The sequence below is a fragment of the Amblyraja radiata genome, chromosome 13 (assembly GCF_010909765.2).
Source record: "Amblyraja radiata isolate CabotCenter1 chromosome 13, sAmbRad1.1.pri, whole genome shotgun sequence".
In the NCBI taxonomy this organism is placed as follows: domain Eukaryota; kingdom Metazoa; phylum Chordata; class Chondrichthyes; order Rajiformes; family Rajidae; genus Amblyraja; species Amblyraja radiata.
In genome coordinates this window covers 14,086,610-14,107,622 of record NC_045968.1, presented here as the reverse complement: position 1 = coordinate 14,107,622, position 21,013 = coordinate 14,086,610, and the positions used below count along the sequence as shown (strand labels likewise).

Genomic DNA, 21,013 nt, shown 5'->3' with positions numbered 1-21,013 from the left:
AAGGGGTCACAGCTTAAGGATAAGGGGGAAATCCTTTAAAACCGAGATGAGAACTTTTTTCACACAGAGAGTGGTGAATCTCTGGAACTCCCTGCCACAGAGGGTAGTCGAGGCCAGTTCATTGGCTATATTTAAGAGGGAGTTAGATGTGGCCCTTGTGGCTAGGGGGATCAGAGGGTATGGAGAGAAGGCAGGTACGGGATACTGAGTTGGATGATCAGCCATGATCATATTGAATGGCGGTGCAGGCTCGAAGGGCCGAATGGCCTACTCCTGCACCTAATTTCTATGTTTCTATCCCTTCTCTTCACCCACCCTCTTCTTGCCCCTCTCCTCCTCCCCCACTCCCTTCCTCACCTCTCCCTCCCTCTCCTTTCCCCTACCCTCAGTCACTCCCTCCTTCCCTCACCCCTCTCCCCTCCCTACCCGCCTCTTCTCCCTCTATGTCCCTGCTCCCCCACTCCTCACCTCTCCCCATCCCACTCCCCCACTAAATACAATGTTTAAATAAAATTTCTCCTCCTCCCCTCCCCCACTCCCTCCCTCTCTTTACAACAATGTAACACTTCTCTCATTGCACTGAGAGTCCTATCATTTGTTAACATTGTAATGGGCAGGGCAAGTTTTAAAATGAAAAGTTATTTTTTTTGTGAAAAGTGAATTTTTTAAAGTTTAAATGTGAATAACTTGTAAAATATAACATCAATCTGAACGGAACTTGATGGAACGCTGCTCTGTTTTAGAATTTTTTTTTCTTTTATGTAAATGAGATACCATTGTGATGTCATTGTGGGGTGTAACTGCTGACGGGCAGTTTATGTAAATTAGATCCTATTGTGACATCATAAGCTGCTAACTGCCAGTGCAAGTGATTTTTGTCAAACTGGATTTTGTAAAGTTTAAAATGTGAATAACGTAAAATATACCATCAATCTGAACAAAACTTGATACACCACACCCCAGGACAATGGTGAGTAAGGTGGGCCATTGTAGCGCTATCGTGTACCATGTTGGCGTAATTTCAGGATCATCCGGACAGACAGACATAGAAACAAACAAGATGAGAGTTTTAGTAATATACTAGACCAACTGGGACCTGTTGGGTCCCTGTCGCACGGGAGGAGGCCAAGTCTCCCAACACAACCCATTCCCCAACACAACCCATTCCCCAACGCAATATTGCACCACTAACCCTTAGTCCCCACGGGAGGCGTGGTTCCCAACTCAACCTGTTGCCGAACGTAAGAGGGGGTGTCTTCATTTACTGGCGGCGGGTGTCTGTCACTGAAACAGGCAGGTGAGGTTTTACATCCACCTTGTGTGTGCCTCTCTCTCTCTCCCCTCCCTCTTACACAGGCTGAGAGACTCTGCCTCTGTGAGTGTACGTCTCTTTCTCCCCCTCTCCCACACACAGTAAGACCGAGGTACTGTGCTCAGTCCATCTGTGTCCAGGGCCGGCGTTAAGCCGATTTGACCGATTGCTCCCAATTGGGCCCCGCGCCTAATGGGGGCCCCGCACTAATGTTCAGTATTTCGTACGGAAATACGAATTCTCTTTGTTAAATAAAGATTTTTTTTAATTCGCCATCCGGATTTTTTTTAAACGAACATGCATAACAACCGCTGCACGGCCATCATACACAAAAGATTTGTTAACTAGTGCTGTTAGCACTTAACGGTAAGTAGTTAACACCTTGTTATGCGATGTCATGAATCTGCATCTATCCACATTCCTCAGTAAATGTTATAGTGTTTTGAACAAGTATTAATGACGCCGTGTTCAAAAGGGAACTGCAGATGCTGGAATATCGAAGGTACACAAAATTGCTGGGGAAACTCAGCGGGTGCAGCAGCATCTATGGAGCGAAGGAAATAGGCGATGTTTCGGGCCGAAACCCTTCTTCAGACTCATTTAATGACGCCGTGTTCCTTTGAATAAAATTCACGCGGCGTCATTAATACTTGTTTAAAACACAATTACATTTACTGAGGAATGTAGATCGATGACACGTTGAGAATTTCATTTAACTCACCATCATGAGTGAGGGCCCCGGACCGCGAGAAGGGGCTTCTTCCTGGTGTGCAGGTTAGTCATTCACTTACCGACCCACGTTGTGTCTCTGTCTTTTGCTCACTCCCTCCCTCCCTCTTTCTCTCGCGCTCTCTCTCCCGCTCCCCGTCTCGTCTCTCTCTAGCTCTCCTACTCCCTCTCTATCACCCTGTCCCCTCAGCATTCCCGGAATCATTGATGTTTAGCGGTAGACAAAAATGCTGGAGAAACTCAGCTGGTGAGGCATTCGCCTGGCCCGCTGAGTTCCTCCAGCACTCTGTGTTTTTTGTTTGGCTCTGAAGTTGAAGGTGGCTCAGCGGGACGGGCAGCGGCTCTGGGGAGCGGGTTGTGTTTCTGGTCGAGACCCTTCTTCAGACAATCACAAGTACTCTCACCGACGTGAGTTCAGTTCGGTCTGAAGAAGGGTCTTCTCTCCAGAGTCGCTGCGCTGCCTGTCTGCTGAGTTACTCCAGCTTTATGTCTATTTTCAATTTCAGAGAAATACAATTTCTCACGGGTGGCTTATAACGTCTCTAAACCCCTCTGGGACCCTCTGAACACCTCTAAACCCCCTCTAGCCCCCCTATTTCCCTCTATTCCCCTCTAAACAATTGTAAACACACCTGAACCCATCTGAAGCCCTCTAAACATCTCTAAACCGTTTAAACCCCCTAAGGCCGGCCATGCACGCACACACACAGACGCATACACACAAACACACACACTCAGGCACACAGACACAGAGACACAATCGCATACACTCATAAACACACAAACACACACACACATTCAATCTTTCAAAGTGCCGCTCATTTTATTAGATGTGTGACACTTTCATATAGTTTTTCAAAATTTTAGTATATCAAGCATTTAATGTTTTTTTTGGTTAAAGACGAGCATACTACACGAAATATAAACATACATAAATTTTTACTTTTCTAGAGTAAGGGCCCCGCCATCAATTTTCTAATTGGGCCCCGCAATTCCTAGCACCGGCCCTGTCTGTGTCTCCCACATACACAGTAAAACATGTCTCCAAATGAGCCAATTCAACCAAGGGAGGATATTTATAGTGTGTGAAAGAAAAAGTTACATCATTTGTGTCACGTGTAGTTCACGATGTTCATTCAAGATTTAACGCGAAAGCTCGGGAGACGGACAAGTCACTCGCACAAATAACAGAAATGCCGAGTACCGTGGGAACTCTTTATCTACCCCCCGTTATATCGTGCGAGACTCGTGCTGGACCACGACCACTTCACTCTGGTGACATCTTGCGTCAACTCGCCCCGTGAAAAAGCCCCATTACAGCGCCAGAGACCCGGGTTCAATCCTGACGACAGTCTGTACGGAGTTTGTACGGTCTCCCCGTGACTGCGTGGGTTTTCTTCGAGTGCTCCGGTTTCCTCCCACACTCCAAAGATGTGCAGGTTTGTAGGTTAATTGGCTTTGATAAAGAATGTAAATTGTTCCTGGTGCGTGTAGGGTAGTGTTCATGTGCGGAGATCACTGGTCGACGCGGATTCAGTGGGCAAAGGGCCTGTTTCTGCGCTGGTCTCTAAGCTGAGCTAAACTGTGTCAGTAAAAGGATGCACATTTGAGGCATCGCAAGCATCACATCTGAGGTTCACAAGGTTAATTCCAGGGATGGCGGGACTGTCATATGCTGAGAATGGAGCGGCTGGGCTTGTATACTTTGGAATTTAGAAGGATGAGACCGAATTTTATTGAAACATATAAGATTATTAAGGGTTTGGACATACTAGAGGCAGGAAACATGTTCCCGATGTTGGGGGAGTCCAGAACCAGGGGCCACAGTTTAAAAATAAGGGGTAAGCCATTTAGAACGGAGATGAGGAAACACTTTTTCACACAGAGAGTTGTGAGTCTGTGGAATTCTTTGCCTTGTGGTGTACTTTCAAGCGAGAGCTAGATAGGGCTCCTGAAGATAGTGGAGTCAGGGGATATGGAGAGAAGGCAGGAACGGGCTACTGATTGTGGATGATCAGCCATGATCACATTGAATGGCGGTGCTGGCTTGAAGGGCCGAATGGCCTAATCCTGCACCTATTGTCTATGTCTATTACCCTAAAAAAATCCAAGGCATTCGAATTAACCAAATGTGTTCTGCCGAGATTCTAAACAACTAGCTTCAGTCCGGAGATCCATCTCAATGATGTTTGGTGGGAGAATAAAAAAAAAACAGTAACACTTTGCAGTGACAAGCTGCTCTGATGCGATGTATGCATGAGTGATACTGACACACACTCACACCAAAAATAACACTACCATCCCATTGCTCAATTCTGACATCGCAAACACTGTTCTGCACAAACCAGCTACACTTAAATAATGTGGAGGGAGGAACTGCAGATTCTGGTTTAAACCGAAGATAGACACAAAATGCTGGAGTAACTCAGCGGGACAGGCAGCATCTCTGGAGAGAAGGAATGTGTGACGTTTCGGGCCGAGACCCTTCTTCAGCCTAGACTCGAAACCTCACCCATTCCTTCTCTCCAGAGATGCTGCCTGTCCCGCTGTTTGCAAGCTGTAAATCTCTACATACAGATGCTCCCCGATTTACGATGCTTCAACTTACGATATTTCGACTTCTCGACTGGGCAACGGCAGCGAGCCGCAGCTCGCATCCGGCCACGTGATCGCGTGGCCCTTCAGCCACAGAGACCGTGCCGCCCAGCGATCACCCCCCCCCATTAACACTATCCTACAATACAATACAATACAATTTATTTGTCATTTGAGCCCCAATGACGTTCAAACGAAATGTTCTACACACACTAGGGACAATTTACAATTACACCAAACCAATTAGCCTGCAAACCCGTACGTGTTTGGTGTGTGTGGGAGAAAACCGGAGAAAACCCACGCAGGTCACGGGGAGAACGTACAATGACCGTACAGACAACACCCGTGGTCAGGATCGAACCCTGGTCTCTGGCGCTGTGAGGCAGCAACTCAACTGCTGCGCCACCGTGCCGCCCTGGGATTCCCCCAAATTATTACATTTGAAAATAAAATCAATGTACTTCTGTATCTTGAGTTATGCAAAGCGGATTCCGCTAAATCATTCTGTAACAATAGTCGTCTCGTGCCTGAATATTTGATGGCATTGTTGTTCAGACACCGTGTTTCATTTTTATGCATCTGGGAAATGTTGTCCTTGTGCCTCTGATAATTTCATTGCACTCTCTCTTTAACAGGGAGAGGGTTAGCGGCGTGCATTAATCATTTATTCGCTATTATCTTGTATCTGTTCCCTGTTGAATTTCGCACTCTCCCTGACATCTTTTCGACTGTGTCCGACTGCACACATGATGGAACATGTCCATGTAGCTGCTGCAATCTTCAGATTCATTCTTTTATATAATTGGGGAATTGAGGATTTTTCTTCTCAATCACTCTTACCACTTCTTTCACATTTGAAACGTAGGAGTTACAAAATGCCGTTGTGACAGGGAACGTCACTGAACAGTTGTTTGTTATGTTATGACATTTATCTTCCCCCCCCCCCCCCCCCCCCCCCCCCCCCCCCGCTGTTGAAGCCAGCCAGCGAGGCAGAATCTACCAATGAGGAGGATAATTGGTGGGATTTCCGCACTGCAGTCAATCTCAGCAGCCTCAGTAATAAGTGTCCATGTTCAAGGTTGAAGCTGTGGTTGCCATAGCATTGCAAAGCATTGTTCTTCACCAACGAGAACAGGGACTGCAGCTCAAATCACTGTGGTTTGTCTCCGGACAGCTTTAAGGGCCTGTCCCACTTGGCGATTTTTTCGGCGACTGTCGGCATCATTGACTAATGTATCAGGCCACCGAAAAATTTGCAGCGTGATGATGTATGATGTTTTTTTTGTCGCCGCTAGATTTTGAAATGTTCAAATTCTTTTGGTGACACTGATATGACGCCGGCAGTCGGCGAAAAAAATTTGCCAAGTGGGACAGGCCCTTTAGCCTCCCATTAACCCCTCCCACCAGACGCCGTTGTGGGACACTCTGAGCAAAGGCTCTATCTTTCCTTGCATTTTCAGCTTTCACCCGAAATGTACTTCCAGTCTCATCAACATTAGCGTGGAAGATATGCTGGAGTAACTCAGCGGGACAGGCAGCGTCTCTGGAGAGAAGGAGTGGGTGACCCGTCTGTCTGGAGAAGGGTCTCGACCCGAAACGTCACCCATTCCTTCTCTCCAGAGCCGCTGCCTGGCCCGCTGGGTTACTCCAGCTTTTTGCGTCTATCTTCGGTGTAAACCGGCATCTGCAGTTCCTTCCTAAACGTTAACGCGGACACTTGCCTGATGTAAACACGATCCAGGCACTCCCATCCCTCTTGCCATCCTGCTGAACACCACCTCTGAAAAACCCCTCCTCACCACCTACGGGATGGTGGCGCAGCGGTAGAGTCGCTGCTTCACAGCACCAGAGGTCCAGGTTCGATTCTGACCACGGATGCTGTCTGTACGAAGTATGCACGTTCTCCCCGTGACCGTGTGGGTTTGCTCCGGTTTCTTCCCAAATTCCAAAGATGTGCAGATTTGTCGGCTATTTGGCTTCTGTAAAGTTGTCCCTAGCGTGTAGGATAGAACTAGTGTACGTACGGGGTGATCACTGGTCGGCATGCACTCGGTGGGACGAATGGCCTGTTCCAGCACTGTATCTCTAAAGTGAAGAAATGTCTCCTCATCTCAGAGCTAAATGGGTGCCCCCGTGCCCCGAGTATTGGCTGATGGTGCACAAATCTCTCATCATAGATTAACCCTTGTCCTGAGGAATCAGTCTACATCACATTCATTCTGCAATTCTACCCAGTGCAGACACATAATACCCAAGTCTATATAGTTTGGAGTCTATTTGGAGGTTGTAGTGTTTAATAGCCTGTACGCGTATGTGCATGCGTAGAGCTGCTAATATGTTACGAAGGTATACAGTACTGAATTCCTGCTATCACCAATAAACCAGCAGCCAAACGTTTTGAAAAGTGACATCCAAACCACAGCAATGGCTTTGTGACAACCTGCGCTGAGCCTGTTGGCAAGAACATTAAAATTCACTTGCCATTGGCTCCACTCTTTAGTGAGGTTGCATATCCCATTACCGAGTGATAATGCACGGAATAATAATCAGGGACATTAAAGTAATTTATCAACTGCAACATAATAGCTTACGGAATTATAGTGCACCAATCTATTGCAGAGAATTAGTATAATTTGCTCAAAATTGCTCAAAAACATTCTCTTTTCCGGAAAGGTCATTGAAAACACCCAACAATTATGATCTGGGTGACCAGAAGAGAGATTGATTTGACCAATGGTTTGAAAAGCTATCATGTTCTTCAATAACTAAGCGATAGATAAAAGATGTTCGCAACTTGACCTGATGACATTTGCAGTCAAGCTTTTTGCCAGTGCCATTTATCATCAGACAACCTTTGTGGCATTTAAATATGCCAGTGATGTGTCACTAATTCTCATTTCTATATGAGAGTGCTGAGCTGTAGCTGTAATGGACAAGATTCTTGAGAGCAGGGAGACTAATTGAGCTGGCCGCCACCTTTATACCCGACAGCAGAGTTGAGCCAGGCTAATCTACCAACAAGTTCCATCACCAGATTCAAACATGAACGGTTCAAAAATACAGTTCTAACCCAGTCCATTAAACACATTTCTGTACCAGGTTAATATAAATAATCTTTACAATTGCAGATTCAATACTTGTTAAGGGATAGGAGATAAAGCTATCCCTTGATTTAAAGTTGAAGAATATTAGAGACATTTGCTCAAAGATTTATAGAGTTAGAGTCATATAGTTATGCAGCTGGGAGTAAGGCCCTTCTGCCCAACTTGTTCATTCCGATCATAGAAACATAGAAATAGGTGCAGGAGTAGGCCATTCGGCCCTTCGAGCCTGCACCGCCATTCAATGTGATCATGGCTGATCATCCAACTCAGAATCCTGTACCTGCCTTCTCTCCATACCCCCTGATCCCTTTAGCCACAAGGGCCACAAATATAGCCAATGAACTGGCCTCAACTACCTTCTGTGGCAGAGAATTCCAGAGATTCACCACTCTCTGTGTGAAAAATGTTTTCCTCATCTCGGTCCTAAAAGATTTCCCCCTTATCCTTAAACTGTGACCCCTTGTTCAGGACTTCCCCAACATCGGGAACAATCTTCCTGCATCTAGCTTGTCCAACCCCTTAAGAATTTTGTACGTTTCTATAAGATCCCCCCTCAATCTTCTAAATTCTAGCGAGTACAAGCCGAGTCTATCCAGTCTTTCTTCATATGAAAGTCCTGACATCCCAGGAATCAGTCTGGTGAACCTTCTCTGTACTCCCTCTATGGCAACGATCAAGTTGCCTACTAGTCCCATTTGCTTGCGTTCAGTACATATCCGTCCAAACCATTCCTATTGTTGCAACTGTCCCGACGTCTTTTCAATGTAATTGTTCCCACATTTCTCACCTGCTCCGGCAGCTTGTTCCATAATCTCCTGTGGGTATCAGTAACCCTGTGATGTACATTCGACAAGTCAATGTGCGGAACCAGTGACTGGAGATGACTTTCTGAACATTATGTTTACAAAGCAGCTTTCACAGCTTCCACATCACTTTCACAACAACCTTTGACCTCGATCTATTTTGGGCACATAAAGCTTGAGTAACTCAGCGGGTCAGGCAGCACCTCTGGAGAGAAGGAATAGGTGACGTTTGTGGTCGACACCCTTCTTCAGACTCGACCCGAAAGGTCACCTATTCCTCGAGAGATGCTGTCTGACCCATTGAGTTACTCCACCTTTTTGTGTCCATCTTTGGTTTAAACCAGCATCTGCAATTCCTTCCTACACACTCTATCTAGTTGACGAGTTTGAACTGATTATATCCACATGGGCTACATCAGATCTCTGGATAGCGCCCGAAACAAAGCTGTAACTCAGTACCGGTGGCAATAATAAATGTAAACCAATACTGGTTAAAGTAATGACAACAAATGCTAATGAAAGCAGGAGAGGCATAGAGTGAAATGGGGGAGTCCAGAAACAGGGGTCACAGTTTAAGAATAAGGGGTAGGCCATTTAGGACTGATATGAGGAAAAACCATTTTCACCCAGAGAGTTGTGAGTCTGTGGAATTCTCTGCCACAGAAGGCAGTGGAGGCCAATTCACTGGATGTTTTCAACAGAGTTAGATTTAGCTCTTAGGACTAAAGGAATTAAGGGATATGGGGAAAAAGTAGGAACGGTGTACTGATTTTAGCAGATCAGCCATGATCATATTGAATGACGGTGCTGGCTTGAAGGGCCGAATGGCCTACTCCTGCACCTATGTTTCTATGTCATTAGAGTAAAGACACAACACAATGTGCATTCAAAATGTTCCTGACAAAAACAATAATCATGACCAATTATAATTGGGCGGCACGGTGGCGCAGCGGTAGAGTTGCTGCCTTACAGCGCTCACAGCGCCAGAGACCAGAGTTCGATCCCGACTATGGGTGCTGTCTGTACAGAGTTTGTACGTTCTCCCCGCGACCGCATGGGATTTCTCTGAAGATGTTCGGTTTCCTCCCACATTCCAAAGACGTACAGGTTTGCAGGTTAATTGGCTTGGTATAAACGTAAAAATTGTCCCGAGTGTGTGTAGGATAGTGTTATTGGGCGGGGATCGCTGGTCGGTGAGGGCTTGGTGGGCCGCAGGGCCTGTTTCCGCACTGTATCTCTAAACTGAACGAAACTAAACCAAACCGCAGGCTTGGCATCAATGTCCAGCACAGACATCGTGGGCCGAAGGGCCTGTTCCTGTACTGTACTGTTCTGTGTAAGTCTGCACCCATCTTTGAACTATTCAATTCAATGAGTTTGACTTCCCAGGGCTTTAACTAATGCCCTTCAAATAGTTTTCTGCTATCTAATCCAATCCCGAAATATTACCTCTCGAGAAATAATCAAACCAAACTCAAGATAGGGCAAAGTGGGAGATACAGGAATAGGTCACTTGCAACTTTCTAGGCAAAGGAACACCCTGTAAGATGTGTAGGAAGGTAGACACAAAACTCAGACTCGAATCCGAAACGTCACTCATTCCTTCTCTCCAGAGATGCTGCCTGTCCTGCTGAGTTACTGCAGCATTTTTGTCCACCCTGAAAGACTTCTTTTGCGATTTAGCAGGGAATGGAGGGATATGGATTATGGGCTGGCACATAAGAGTTGGTCTTGGCATCATGTTTGGCACAGACATTATGGGCCGAAGGGCCTGTTCTTGTGCTGTACTGGGCTATGAGATCGGTGTGGATCACTCTACTAATCTCCTGTGACCTTCAAGTTATGAACGTTTGTCCCTCAAATACCAAGCAAATATAACACTCTGGATCAGGGGTGTCAAACTCACTTTAGGCCACGGGCCGGATTGGGCAAAATGTGACTTAGTGCGGGCCGGATCAGTTGCGCACGCAAGAACGTTAGTCAGCCAGCCCGAGGCCAAGGGGAGCTCATCGCCGCCATCTTGTCTGTTTGACAGCGGTTGCCGGGGGGGGCAACTGTCCCCATGGCAACCGCGGGCCAATCACGGAGCGGAGGACGGGAGCGCCCCCTGCCGGCGCAGCAGGCGGCACAGACAGCGGTGAGAGAGAGAGAGAGAGAGAGAGAGAGAGAGAGAGAGAGAGAGAGAGAGAGAGCGAGAGAGAGAGAGAGAAAGAGAGAGAGAATGAGAGAGAGAGAGAGAGAGCGGCTGCCGTACAGATACATAATAAATGGTCGTGAATATACTTTTTTTCCCCCCCAAATCATCCTGCGGGCCGGATTGGACCCCTTCGCGGACCGGATGCGGACGTGGGCCGGTAGTTTGACACCCCTTGCTCTAGATTAATGGCAAAGCTTTATTCCTGCTGACTAAGGTATGAATAAACACACCAAGCCCAGCGCCAGACCTGGGTTCAATCCTGACTACGGGTGCGGTCAGTACGGAGTTTATACGCTCTCTCTGTGACTGCGTGGGTTTTCTCCGGGTGCTCCGGTTTCCTCCCACACTCCAAAAAATACAGATTTGGAAGTTGATTGGCTTTGGTAAAAAAAAATTGTAAATCGTCCCTAGTGTTTAGAACAGTGCTGCTGTAATCAATCGCTGGTCGCCGCGGACTCAGTGGGCCGAAGGGCCTGTTTCCGCACTGTGTCTCTAAAGAAATTAAACTGGGAGCCAGCTAGATTTCACAGACAGGTTGATCAGTAAAAAAGATCAAAGTAACAGCTCCATCCCTTTGTCCTGGGCAAGAGGATTGAAATCAGCACTGTTATTTTACTTCCCATCAGAAATCTCATACTCTCATTTTATGACGTTAACTTATGCTTAATTTTATAAGCAATGAACGTTAAAGACTATGCACAAATCTGGCTGGCAAGCTGATGGTAGTAGAATATAGGGCCATGATATTTTGGTTTATACTTTGAGTAAAGTCAGGTCCCCAAGGACAATTCTTCTTTATATACAATATTCACCATAAATTCAGTGCAGTTGTAGTGGGGTGGCCATGTAGTTATGGGTAGTCGAGGTAGTCGTAGGTAGTTTTAGTTAATCGCCTTTGCTGACCGGGCATTTTCATTAGCTCATTGGGGAAAAAACATAAGCACGAGTTTTGAGAACCAAGGATAACCGACCGGTAATGTTAAATGTCCGCCGAACTTCACAGCTGTGTATCTCTGGCTTCTTAAAAGTGACTCCACTCCTTCTCCCCCCCTTCTCCCCTCCCCCCTCCTTTAAAGGACTTACCGTACACTGCGCTAACTGTCTTGTGTGTGTGTGTGTGTGTGTGTGTGTGTGTGTGTGTGTGTGCGCGCGCGTGTGTGTGTGTTCCACTCTGACAGTCGCCATTCCAGTTCTGTGGCAGTCCGCTGAAAAATCGCCCGTGGGACAGGCCCTTTAGCCCTGCTTTACTATGTGAAAACAAAGACATTTGGAAACTCAACACTAATTGCATGAAGCAGATCAGTCTGAAGAAGGGTCTCGAGCCCTTAACGTCACCCACTCCTTCTCTCTAGGGATGCTGCCCGTCCCGCTGAGTTACTCCAGCATTTTGTTATTATTGAAAGTCCATTTTAAAATCAACACTGATATATTCCTTACCATCAGATCATGATAATGAAATGAAGCTTTTAAGAAAGACTTTTGAATATTTGATGTCATGGTTACTTAAAGAATGAATTATTTGTAAACAAATCATAACTCAATAATTGACATCTATTAACTGGCAGTGGTTGCAAGCCGGTAGCTTAATGATCCCACTGATGTGGGGATAGTAACATGTTAAGTAGTTAATATAGATTGTGACTGCTATTGTGATTTAGCGGTGCATGGGGAAGAATCAATGTTTAGAAGCAAATATAAAAGGGAATGAATCATTGTTCCACGTTCTCCAGAGATGCTGCCTGGCCCACTGAGAAGCAGCAGCATGCCGTGTCTTTCTTTGGTAGTTCCTCGTTATTATAAATGAATCAAGCTATTACTTCTTGATTACGTTTTGCAGCAGATTGCTACAAATATTGTGAATTAAATCTGAGGGTGGTGGGTGTATGGAACGAGCTGCCAGAGGAGGGAGTTGAGGCAGGGGCGATCGCAATGTTTAAGAAACAGTTAGACAGGTACATGGATAGGACAGGGTTCGAGGGATATGGACCAAACGCAGGCAGGTGGGAATAGTGTATTTGGGGCATGTTGGTCGGCGTGGGCAAGTAGGGCCGAAGGGCCTGTTTCCACATTGTATGACACTATGATTCTGTCCATACTGACCCCGGTTTTAGACATTGTATGTACAGGTCTGGTATTGCAAAATACCAGATCCGTCACCAGCCTCAGAAACACAAACACTGCTGGAGCAGATTGTTACATCTCCGTGACATTCAGTCACGGTTTCTGGAGGCACAGGAACTGCAGATGCTGGCACCCTGAGCAAAGCACAAAGTGCTGGAGGAACTCAATAGACAATAGACAATAGGTGCAGGAGTAGGCCATTCGGCCCTTCGAGCCAGCACCGCCATTCAATGTGATCATGGTTGATCATCCTCAATTCCTGCCTTCGCCCCATATCCCCTGACTCCGCTATCTTTAAGAGCTCTATCGAGCTCTCTCTTGAAAGTATCCAGAGAACCGGCCTCCACCGCCCTCCGAGGCAGAGAATTCCACAGACTCACCACTCTCTGTGGGGAAAAAGTGTTTTCTCGTCTCCGTTCTAAATAGCTTACCCCTTATTCTTAAACTGTGGCCCCTGGTTCTGGACTCCCCCAACATCGGGAACTGACTCAGTGGGTCAGGCAGAATCTGGGGAGGGGGTTTGGAGCACAACAGTACATGGTCTGTCCCCTGTGATAGAGCAGAGGGATTGAGAAAGGTATCAGAGAGAGTCCGAGTGAATTTGACAGTAGGGTGGACATGAAGAATAAAATTGATGAAATCAATGAGTTCTGCGCGGAGATGGGTCCTGACCCAAAACGTCGCCTGTCTTTTCCCTCCGCAGATGCTGCCTGACTGAGTTCCTCCAGCACTTTGAGTTTTGCTCAAGATTCCAGCATCTGCTAGCATTTATTTTGAGAGGGCGTATACAAAAACCAGGGATGTAATGCTGAGGCTCTATAAGGCGCTGGTCAGGCCACATTTGGAATATTGTGAGCAACTTTGGACACCACATCTGAGGAAGGATGTGCTGGCTCTGGAGAGAGTCCAGAGGAGGTTTACATGAATGATCCCAGGAGTGTAGGCTAACCTATGATGAGCGTTTGATGGCACTGGGCCTGTACTTGCTGTAGTTTAGAAGAATGAGGGGGGACCTCATTGAAACATACAGAACAGTGAAAGGCCTGGATAGAGTGGGTGTGGAGAGGATGTTTCCACTAGTGGGAGAGTCTAGGACTAGAGGTCACAGCCTCAGAATTAAAGGATGTTCTTTTAGGAAGAAGATGAGGAAGAATTTTTTTTTCAGAGCCCTATTTTTTTTCAATGAATCTGTGGAATTATTTGCCACAGAAGGTTGTGGAGGCCAGGTCAGTGGATATATTTAAGGCAGAGATAGATAGATTCTTGATTAGTACAGGTGTCAGAGGTTATGGGGAGAAGGCAGGAGAATGGGGTTAGGAGGGAGAGATAGATCAGCCACGATTGAATGGCAGAGTAAACTTGATGGGCCGAATGGCCTAATTCTGCTCCTATCATTTATGACCTTATGAGACTGATACTGTCAGCACCATTACCGCCGATTCAATGTCTGAATCTTATCCGATACATCTTGGCTTGCATGAGTACCTAAAATTAAACAGGAAAGACGCAAACGATTTCTTACCTTTGTGAGAGGAACTGTGGCTATTTCTCCTGCCTTTTCTGATCTGAAAGAAAAAAAGATGAAGCATTTTTCCTGGATGTGAAATATACAAATAGTACATGAAGATCTGACAATGTAGAATGCTAGGCAATGCACAGCCTAGTGTAGATTAGATTTCCAGCTCAGATTAAACAGCATATAGGGCCTGTCCCACGAAGTTCACCCAAGAGCTCTCCCACGCTAAAAAAGAAATCTAACTCGTGGTACCTCATCACGAGTATTTTTTTACGCCTAGAAATTTTTCACACTGTTGAAAAAATTTCACGAGTTTCCGCTTTTCCCGAGTACCTGCCGTTAGCGTTACGAGCCGTCCACGAGCTCCGACGTACCCGCTGCGCACATTCTACGTACTTACCACGAGTTTGATTTTTTTTTAAGAGCTCTTGGGTGAACTCGCATTGTGGGACAGGCCCTTTACTCTCGTGGAGGTCTCTGGGGGGGGGGGGGGGGGGGAGAGAGACCACTCTTTAGAGAACACACCTGACATTTAAGTTGAGGGAGGAAAGATTTAATAGGAACCCGAGGGGCCAAATCATTCCACTCATAAGTGATAGGAGCAGAATTAGGCCATTCGGCCCATCACGTCTACTCCGCTGCTCTATCTCACCCTCCCAACCCCATTCTCCTGACTTCTCCCCGTAACCCTTGACACCCGTACTAATCAAGAATCTGCCAATCTCCGCCATAAAAATATCCATTGACTTGGCCTCCACAGCCGTCTGTGGCAATGAATTCCACAAATTCACCACCCTTTGACGAAATAAATTCCTTCTCATCTCCTTTCTTAAGGTACGTCCTCTAATTCTGAGGCTGTGGCCTCTGATCCTAGACTCTCCCACTGGTGGAAACATCCTCTCTATCTAGCCCTTTCACTATTCAATGTTTCACCGAGGTTCGCCCCCCCTCATCCTTCTGAACTCCAGCGAGTAGAGGCCCAGTGCCGTCAAAAGCTCATCATATGTTTCTAACCCACTCATCCCTGGGTTTCAAGAAGTGACGATGGCTACCGTAGCAGGATACACGGCAAAAGTCACCTTCTCAGGATGGGGATTCCCTACTGCTGGTGACACCACATCTCAGCTGATGACAAACTCACGTGAGATCAATGGAGTGGAAAACACAACATTTCCAGTGTTCTACTCGAAGCTTCGCATACCAGTCGCAAAGCTATTAATAATTTACACGCCAGCTTGTTCATGTAAAACATTACATCGGGGAAGTTTATCTTTTCACAAGCAATTCCCATCTCCGAAACAGATAGAACAACACACAGTCACATCAATCTACCATCAACGTTAATTCCATTAAATCTCCTCACGAAAATCAACTGCTCATTTGTAAAATGTGCTCAATATTACAGAAATAATGAAAAGCTTTTTACCGATCATAGTTTCTCACCAATTTCAAAATAAGGACTATTCTGAAATGATTTACAAACAAGCTGTTTTAAAACGTCTCATCCACTTCAGTGATGGCTGACTATCGGTTCCAAACAGCAAGAGAACACTCACGCTGTGTATGAGCATGCCTGGCCAAAGTGTTACTCCTCCTGAAGAAGGACATTCTTCCCTATTGAGGGAGTGCAGCGTAGGCTCACCAGGTTGATCCCCGGGATGGCAGGACTCTCGTATGTTGAAAGAATGGAACGGCTGCGCTTGTATTCACTGGAATTTAGAAGGATGAGAGGGGATCTGATTGAAACGTATAAGATTATTAAGGGTTTGGACACGCTAGAGGCAGGAACCATGTTCCCGATGTTGGGGGAGTCAAGAACCAGGGGCCACAGTTTAAGAATAAGGGGTAGGCCATTTAGAACGGAGATGAGGAAAAACTTTTTCACCCAGTGAGCTGTGAATCTGTGGAATTCTCTGCCTCAAAAGGCAGTGGAGGCCAATTCTCTGGATGCTTTCACGAGAGAGTTAGATAGGGCTCTTAAAGATAGCGGAGTCAGGGGATATGAGGAGAAGGCAGGAAAGGGGTACTGATTGGGGATGATCAGCCGTGATCACAGTGAATGGCAGTGCTGGCTCGAAGGGCTGAATGGCCTACTCCTGCACCTGTTGTCTATGTATCTATGTAATGGTGTATCCTTTTCCCAGCTGCTGTCCGGCAGAAGGAACTGAAGCTTGAAAGTGCGCACCACCAGGGAAAATTGTCAGAGAAGTGGCAGATGGAATATAGTGCAGCAAAGTGCGGAGTCATGCGGGGGGGGGGGGGGGGGGACAGGTGGAACACGTGCCCCCCCTATTTTGAGAGGTGGGGGGACAGTCCCCCCCCCCATTTTTTGTAATCTGGATTTTAAAACCCGGTGAAATCTCCGCTTTCAGCGAGACAGTGGTAGTGGGACTGGTCGAGGGCGCCGATTGGACAAGAGGGACGTCGATCAGCAGGCAATGGGGGCGGCACAGACCTGCGCCTCGTCCACAGTCAGGATCGATCCTGGCTGTGATGTCCTAAAAAAACAAGGACATTGGGAAACTGCCATGAGGAACAAATGGTACGCAGTCAATGTCTGTAAAAATAAAATGTTCTTCTGAACAGAAATGACACAGCAAAAATGAATGTCAACGTGTCATAATGGTGTCATCCAAGAAATAATCAGTGAACTGCAGGAACAAAGCAGAGCGGGTCACTGAGAGGACACAGAGTGCTGGAGTAACTCAGCGGGTCAGGCAGCATCTGTGGAGAACATGGAATACGTGACGTTTGGTGTCGCAACTTCTTCAAGGGAAACAGGTGCACTGTAGTTAATCCCTGGGACAAGCCAGAGCTGGCTGATATCTGGGGCAATATTTGAAGAGGTGTGAATATTCACAGGGAAATAACATTCTTGCTGGTGTGTGTGTGTGTGTGTGTGTGTGTGTGTGTGTGTGTGTGTGTGTGTGTGAGTGAGAGAGAGAGAGAGAGAGAGAGAAAGAAAGAAAGTGAACGAGAAAGTGTGAGAGAGAAAGAGAGAGAGAAAAAATAATCAGAGCGCTTCTTTTATTAAATCATGGAGAGAAATGAGAATGTGTCTAATTAAATGGAGAATTAAGGCCACAAATCCAATCAGCATGGCCACTGTGAAATAATGGCAGTGCAGCTAATTATATGGCAGAAGTATCATGAGTAATATCATTACCAACCTCCAACTGAATATAGACACAAAATGCTGGAGTAACTCAGCGGGGACAGGCAGCATCTCTGGAGAGAAGGAATGGGTGACGTTTCGGGTCGAGACCCTTCTTCAGTCTCCCATTCCTTCTCTCCAGAGATGCTGCCTGACCCGCTGACTTACTCCAGCATTTTGTTTTTACCTTCGATATGAACCAGCATCTGCAGTTCTTTCATACTCCTCCAATTGAATATTTTCTGTCATATTGTGTCTAAACTTGAGCCAGAAGTATGTACGGCAGTCTTGCCAAGAAAGTCATGTCAAGAAATCGCAATAAGAGAGTAGAAACAAAGAACTGCAGATGCTGAATAATACACAAAAAGACACAAAGTGCTGGAGTAACTCAGCAGGTCAGGCAGCATCTCTGGGGACTATGGATGGGTGACGTTTTGTGTCGGGACTCTTCTTCAGACAGTCTGAAGGGTCTCGATGTGAAACGTCACCTATCCATGTTCCCCACAGATGCTGCCTGACCCGCTGAGTTACTCCAGCACTTTGTGAAACGTCACATATCCATGTTCTCCACAGATGCTGCCTGACCCTCCTGCACTTTATATCTTTTTTTTTGTAAACCAGCATCTGCAGTTCCTTGTATAAATATTAAGCTCATGTATTCAAAAATCTGGCAATAGTTGAAAAGTGCAACACGGCAAATGTGGCTTTTAATTCATTTTTAAAAAATTGCTTAAAAATGTATTTTAAAAACACAACATTTGAATATATTGTGTAGGAAAGAACTGCAGGTGCTGGTTTGAATATATTGTCTCTATTTTCCATTGCTCTTTCTTCATCATGATTATATATATTTTTGCTTATTTTTAGAAATAGCAGATATTGTTTATGATATCTTTTTGCAAGCAAGCTGCACAAATTGATGCACTAAATTTTCAGAAATGCGGGTGAAGTTAATATTTTAATGAATACATCAACTTTGTTGAACAACATTCGGTGGCTTATTCTTAAAATTGCAAATTAATTATTCTTTTATTGCCTACCTAATGAGATTTTAGCACTCAGCGAGCTCCGTCTTTGCTTGTAATTTTTTATCGCCTGGAAAACCACAATCTATTCAATCTATTAATTTTTCCTCAGTTTTGTGCAGGGCCTTTCGTATTGTGACCTGGATTTCTCGTTGGCTGTCAATGCAAGACAGTGGTTTATGGAAGGTTTCCCTGGAGAGGCAGTGCCTTTCTCTGTAGGACGTTTCAATTGCCGAAACCTCCACCGGGCTGACACACCACGCACTCACCTGCCACTCCGCAGGAAGAGTCAATTTGGAGCTCGAGCAGGTGGGGTGGCGGCAGGAACAGTCACATTGCTTCGGGAAGGACGCAGATCTGGTTTACTAGAATGGTGCCGAGATTAGGGGAGTGTTATGCCCCTGTCCCACTTAGGAAACCTGAACGGAAACCTCTGGAGACTTTGCGCCCCACCCAAGGTTTCCGTGCGGTTCCCGGAGGTTGCAGGTGGTTGCCGGAGGTTGCAGGTAGTGGAAGCAGGTAGGGAGACTGACAAAAACCTCCGGGAACCGCACGGAAATCTTCGGTGGGGCACAAAGTCTCCAGAGGTTTCCATTCAGGTTTCCTAAGTGGGACAGGGGCATTAGCTGCCTGGCAGAGTTGGATTGTTTTCTCTGGAGTTTGTAGAGGTACAGCGCATAAGCAGGCCCTTCGGCCCACCGAGTCCGTGCCGGCCAGCGATCCCCGTAAACGAGCACTATCCTACGCCCATTAGAGACAATTTACAATGATGCCAAGCCAGTTAACCTACAAACCTGTGCTTCTTTAGAGCGTGGGAGGAAACCGGCGATCCCGGAGAAAACCCAATATCACAGGGACAACTGCAAACTGACTACAGTCTGTAGTCAGGATCGAACCCGGGTCTCTGGCCCTGTAAGGCAGCAGCTCTATCACTGCACCCAAGGATAAGTATGAGAGGCATAGATAAGGACCCTCGACTAAGGACAGTCAGAACCCTTTGTCCCAGAATGGAAACGTCAAATAGTCGAGAGCGTAGCTTTAAGGTAAGAGGGGCAAAGTCTAAAGGAGATGTGCGGGGCAAGTGTTCTTTCACACAGAGGGTGGTGGGTGCCTGGAACGCGCTGCTGGGGTGGTGGTGGAGACAGATACGATAGTGGTGTTCAAGAGACTCTGGACACTTGGATAGGCACATGGATGTGCATGAATGGAGGGATATGGATTATGGGAAGGTAGACAAGAGTTGCTCTTGGCATCATGTTCGGTATGGAGATTATGGGCCGAAGGGCCTGTTCCTGCGCTGTTCTGTTCCATGTTTTATTGTTGAGCAGCAATAACAGACAGGGCAATGTTTCCATTATAATCCCTGGTGAATATTAATTGAAGTGAGAACAAGTTGACCATGTCCGAGTTCCTTTCTGTGCAAGCTGTCAGTGCAGCTGTGTCTGATGCTGACAGGGACTTGTGCGTTTCTGCTCTAAGGCAAAGCGATGGAGTTTGAGAGATCACCCGGGGAAAGGAAAGGGAGTGTCGGACATTTGACCCAACAGTGGGCCGGCGACACTCGATGGGACTTGCAGCTGATCACGTTCCTGACCCACCTGCTCCTCCACCAGTCATAGTGACTGAGGGGGCAGGCAGGTAGGCAGGCTTGTAGAGTGCTGGCACAGGAGCAAGGCAAACCACTGCAGTGCATCTGCTAGATGCACACGGCAAGTGTGAAAGCAATGACAATCACGCACGCTCGTGGAGACCGGTGTGTCAGAGTTGGGAGAGATAGACAGAGAGAGAGAGAGAGACAGACAGAGAGAGAGACAGAGAGAGAGAGAGACAGGCAGGGCACAGGGCTTTGGTGAGATGAAAGGGAGCACTGGAAACGAGCGTAGACAAAAAAGCTGGAGAAACTCAGCGGGTGCGGCAGCATGTATGGAGCGAAGGAAATAGGCAACGTTTCGGAACAAAACCCTTCTTCAGACTGATGCAGGGTGGGGGGGGAAGAAGAAAGGAAGAGGAGGAGCCAGAGGGCTGAGGGAGAGCTGAGAAGGGGAGGAGACAGCAAGGGCTACCGGAAATTAAAGAAGTCAATCTTCAGGCCACTGGGGTGCAGACTGCCCAAGCGGAATATGAGGTGCTGCTCCTCCAGTTTCCAGTGGTGCTCACTCTGGCCATGGAGGAGGCCCAGGGCAGAAAGGTCGGATTTGGAATGGGAGGGGGAGTTGAAGTGCTGAGCCACCGGGAGATCAGGTTGGTTAATGCGGACCGAGCGCGGAGGTGTTGGGTGAAACGATCGCCAAGCCTACGCTTGGTCTGACCGATGTCCTGATCTCCCTGAGTTAGATAGAGCTCTAAGGACTCGCGGAATCAAGGAATATGGGGAGAACGCAGGCACGGGTTACCAATTGTGGATGATCAGCCATGATCACAACGAATGGCAGTGCAGGCTCGAAGGGCCGAATGGCC

General features: G+C 46.8%; 1 protein-coding gene across 2 annotated transcripts in view; it reads right to left on the bottom strand.

Moving 5' to 3' along the window:
* The window catches only part of LOC116979633, a 164,457-nt gene that overhangs the window by 31,348 nt on the left and 112,096 nt on the right, over nt 1–21,013 (bottom strand). For both annotated transcript variants that reach the window (XM_033031272.1, XM_033031273.1), the window contains exon 13: nt 14,384–14,426. In XM_033031272.1, the coding sequence (XP_032887163.1) occupies nt 14,384–14,426 (43 nt within the window). The remainder of the gene's footprint in view (nt 1–14,383; nt 14,427–21,013) is intronic.